Here is a 3,584-nt window from a genome sequence, read left to right as displayed (position 1 = left end):
TGATACTTCTTTTTATTTTGTTTCAATCGTTTTGGAATCTCAATACCAACAAGTTTTTAGGACTACATTCAGAACCAAATGCCTCAAAGCTAGCAAACTATGCCAAAGTTGAGTTATTGGTTAATGATTGATCAACTTGTTAACTTTGATCCTTTCAATTATATTCAAGTGTGAAACTTTGACAAAAAAGTAACAAAAATAAAAACAGACCGAGACTTAAATGAAGAAAAGACACAACACTACACAAAATGACAGATAGATAAAGTGACCCCATCTCATTTGAATTCTTCCTCAATAGCTTGTCCTATTTACTTCACTACTTTTTGTTTCTTATACATCAACTTGACATCTCCAATTCTATACATACACACAAAACATATATATGATTGATGATTCTAAACATNGATTGATTCTAAACATATCTTAAGAGAGATTAAAGCCATGAACCAGCCCGGTTTAAATTAGAATAACACAAAGAAGCCACACAAGTTCAAGCAGCATACATAGATCAAGACACATAAGAGGCTAAAACCATTCCTAGTAGAAGCAACTTTTAGGTAGAGACTTCGAACATTAACAAGACCTGGTTCATGGAGATGGCGGCCAAATATGCGGTTCCATGTCTAAAATCGCGTTGTCCGCATAGAAATTATCATCCCAACCATGCTCAAACTCTTCTTCATAGAACTCTCCCATTACACCATCTTCAAGAAACTCCCAAGCCAAGTAATCAGAGCCATCTGACAAATAATCTGAGCAGCAATCCTCCCAATCATTTATCATATCATAGAATCCGATCACGCGTGGACCCAACACTTTCATATCTGGAAACTTGTCTTTGAAGAACTTGTTATCGAGCTGCACGTCCCAACAACCTCTAAGTTCCAAGAACTCAAGAAAGATGCAGCACGACAAGATTTTGAGTACTCCTTCAGTGCTGACTCGGTGGTAAGCGATTTCTAACCGCTTCAGCTTTGGCATTGTGTTGGCGATTGCGTAAGCTTCATCGTCGTGAGAGACAACATTTGCTACGTCCAGTGGATGCATGTTTCTGCAAAACTCTCCCAGGGATTTACAGTGCTTGCCTATGGCTTGTATCGCCTCTGCACCTACTTTGCAGCAGTAGCTCAAGTCCAAGAAAGTGAGAGATGAAAGCTTTTCAGCTACGCTTACCACACCCGAATTTGTCAGACTACTTCTCGGCACCTTCAACGTTTTAAGCGAACCAGCACTGACCAAGAAATTACAAGGAAACATGTAAAAGTATTAGTCAGAAAATGATAGATACAAAAGCCATGTTGCTTCAATCTCATCCAAAGACAAATCCAATCTCAACTAAATAGACCACAAAAAAAGACAAATCCAAGACTCAGCTTCAGATAATATAACACAAAAACATAGATTACACCTAATAACCACTTAAAGCTTGTTCTCAATTTGATCATGATACATAAGAAACAGGGGAAACTCATGATAATGTAACTCACTGTTGTGCAATGAAGGAGAAGATAGAGTCATTTCGAAGGCCAGTAACAGAGAGTTTTCGTAAAGAACCAGAGCTCCTAGGGATCAACATCTCAAGCATCCGATCAAGTTGATCGGAATGGTGACAACGGTTACTCCACAGCTCAATATCAATCTCTTGCCAACAATAAGGTCCAGTTACAGCTCTGTTCCATGCTTTGCAAACTCTAGGCACCACTGTTAGAACTTCTTGAAGAGGTAAGTGGCTAAAGATTAAACCAAGAGCATCAGGGATTAACTCATCCCAATGCCTGAACTCGCAATCTGATTCCATCTACAAAAAACAATACACGAAATGATCAAATCTATGTATCTAAAAAATCTGAACTTTCTTATGAAACAATCACAAAAATTCATCTTTTTCTATCAAGATCCATGAGATGAAGTAAACTCAAAGATCCAGTAAACCCATATGAACAAAAAAAGCTTAAAAGTCCACAAAACGACAACCAAAGTCGTCTAAGAGCAACAACAGACAAGTATGGAAAAAGCAAAGAAGATTAAATTCCATATCTTTTGAAAGTACAATGAAAACTAACTTGTTCTTTAGTTTAACTCAGAAGCTCCCACTGCAGAAAGATCAGAAAACACAGAGAGAGATCTGAAAAACAAAAGAAAAGTTGAAAGAGGGTTCAAGAACCAGTGAAGTTACTAGAATTGGAAAGAAAGATACTAAAAGAAGTAAAAAAGAAACCACTTTTACACACCCAAAAACAATCAAGAACTGAATTGATAACTCAAAACTAAGCAAACAAAGACAAATTCAAAAGAAGAAAAAAAAAGATAATAAAAACAAACTTTTATTCACCAGAAAAATAGCTCCAAAAGCTTTTTCTTCAATATTCACCACAAAAAACTTGGTCAGGAAAGAGAGAGAGAAAGAGATAGAGAAGGAGAGAAGGAGAGAAAGAGAGAGAGAGAGAGAGAGAGATCTACACTTCTTCACCTAACGAGAGAGAAAGCATCAAGAATTAAACAACCAAACAACAAGAACAAAGCAACAACAGTAAAAAAACGCAGCGAGTAAATTCTATGACAACAAAAGGGTCCCTCCAAGAATAATAAATCAATTATTGTTTTTAAAAAACAGTAGAATTGTACGATCTTGCACCATTTTAATGGAAGGAAACAGAATAAACATTAAACTATTTACTTTAATTTTACTTACTTTAATTCTTCAATAAGTAAGTAAGAAAAAAAAGAGAATCCCTTTTTTTACACGATTCTGATCAGAGAATCTACAAAACTTTTATGTATAATTCTCCAACCAAAAAGAGAGACATCAGAAGGAAAAATTATAATAAAGTTTTGATTTTTTTCTTCTTCTTACGTCTCTCTCGGGAAAACGCAATAAACTAGTAGTAATAAAGTTTTGATCTTTTTTTAGTTTATTGATTTTGATGGCAAATAGGTGCCGTGGGATTTGGGTATTACTGTGAGCAAAGTGTCTATGTGTAAATGTGTGACACTTTTGACATTATTGAAGCAATGGATGAGTTTTACTTGTAGGTGAAACTACCGGTACGTGCCGGTGAGTAAATAGGAAGATAGTGTACACGTGTTTGTAGATGTTGTTGTGGGATTTCTACCGACGTTGACTTGTTGACTTGTTCAATCCTAAACAAAAAAGTTCAGACACAATCTAATCTGAGAAAAAGTGTTTTAGGACCAAAAGAGTAAAAGCGTGATCAATACGAGAATCAAGCCCATTTCGAACACAGATGTGTAATTTTCACGAACCAGAATCTGGTCCGGTGAAGTTGATCCACAAATCAAAGTATCCCAAACAATGTCATTCCCATATATCATTAACGTCATAATTGTTTTTTAATTGTCAAAATAAAATATTTTTAACGGATTTACAATTATGCTACACTGAATATATAACTTTGTAAATTGCAAATCCCAAAGAACAAGAAGAAAGAAACAAATTTTAGCAACAGTCACTGATTTAGTGATATGATTTGACAACAGAAAAATAAACAATAAAGCGACAGTCGTTGATTTAGCAACAGTCGCTGATTTAGCGACAGGATTCAGTTTACAAAAAAAAAAAAAAA

At 35.3% G+C, this 3,584-nt stretch overlaps 1 protein-coding gene across 6 annotated transcripts in view; it reads right to left on the bottom strand.

Annotated features, from left to right (window-relative positions):
• Positions 1 to 2,585, bottom strand: part of LOC104707212 (F-box protein FBW2-like) — a 3,174-nt gene extending 589 nt beyond the window's left edge. Inside the window, exons 1-4 of one of the 6 annotated variants that reach the window (XM_019228487.1) lie at positions 2,333 to 2,585; positions 2,064 to 2,125; positions 1,488 to 1,798; positions 573 to 1,231 (exon numbers count right to left, since the gene is read on the bottom strand). In XM_019228487.1, coding sequence (XP_019084032.1) covers positions 589 to 1,231; positions 1,488 to 1,798 — 954 coding nt within the window. In that variant the 5' untranslated portion in view covers positions 2,064 to 2,125; positions 2,333 to 2,585 and the 3' untranslated portion in view covers positions 573 to 588. Of the gene's footprint in view, positions 1 to 429; positions 1,232 to 1,487; positions 1,799 to 2,063; positions 2,126 to 2,231; positions 2,280 to 2,322 lie in introns of those variants that run through there. The other 5 variants (XM_010423514.2, XM_010423512.2, XM_010423515.2 and 2 more) reach the window with 5 other exon arrangements.

The sequence above is a fragment of the Camelina sativa genome, chromosome 8 (assembly GCF_000633955.1).
Source record: "Camelina sativa cultivar DH55 chromosome 8, Cs, whole genome shotgun sequence".
NCBI classification, from domain to species: Eukaryota; Viridiplantae; Streptophyta; class Magnoliopsida; order Brassicales; family Brassicaceae; genus Camelina; species Camelina sativa.
The sequence above is the reverse complement of the archived record's forward strand: the minus strand, read 5'-3'. Positions and strand labels throughout refer to the sequence as shown.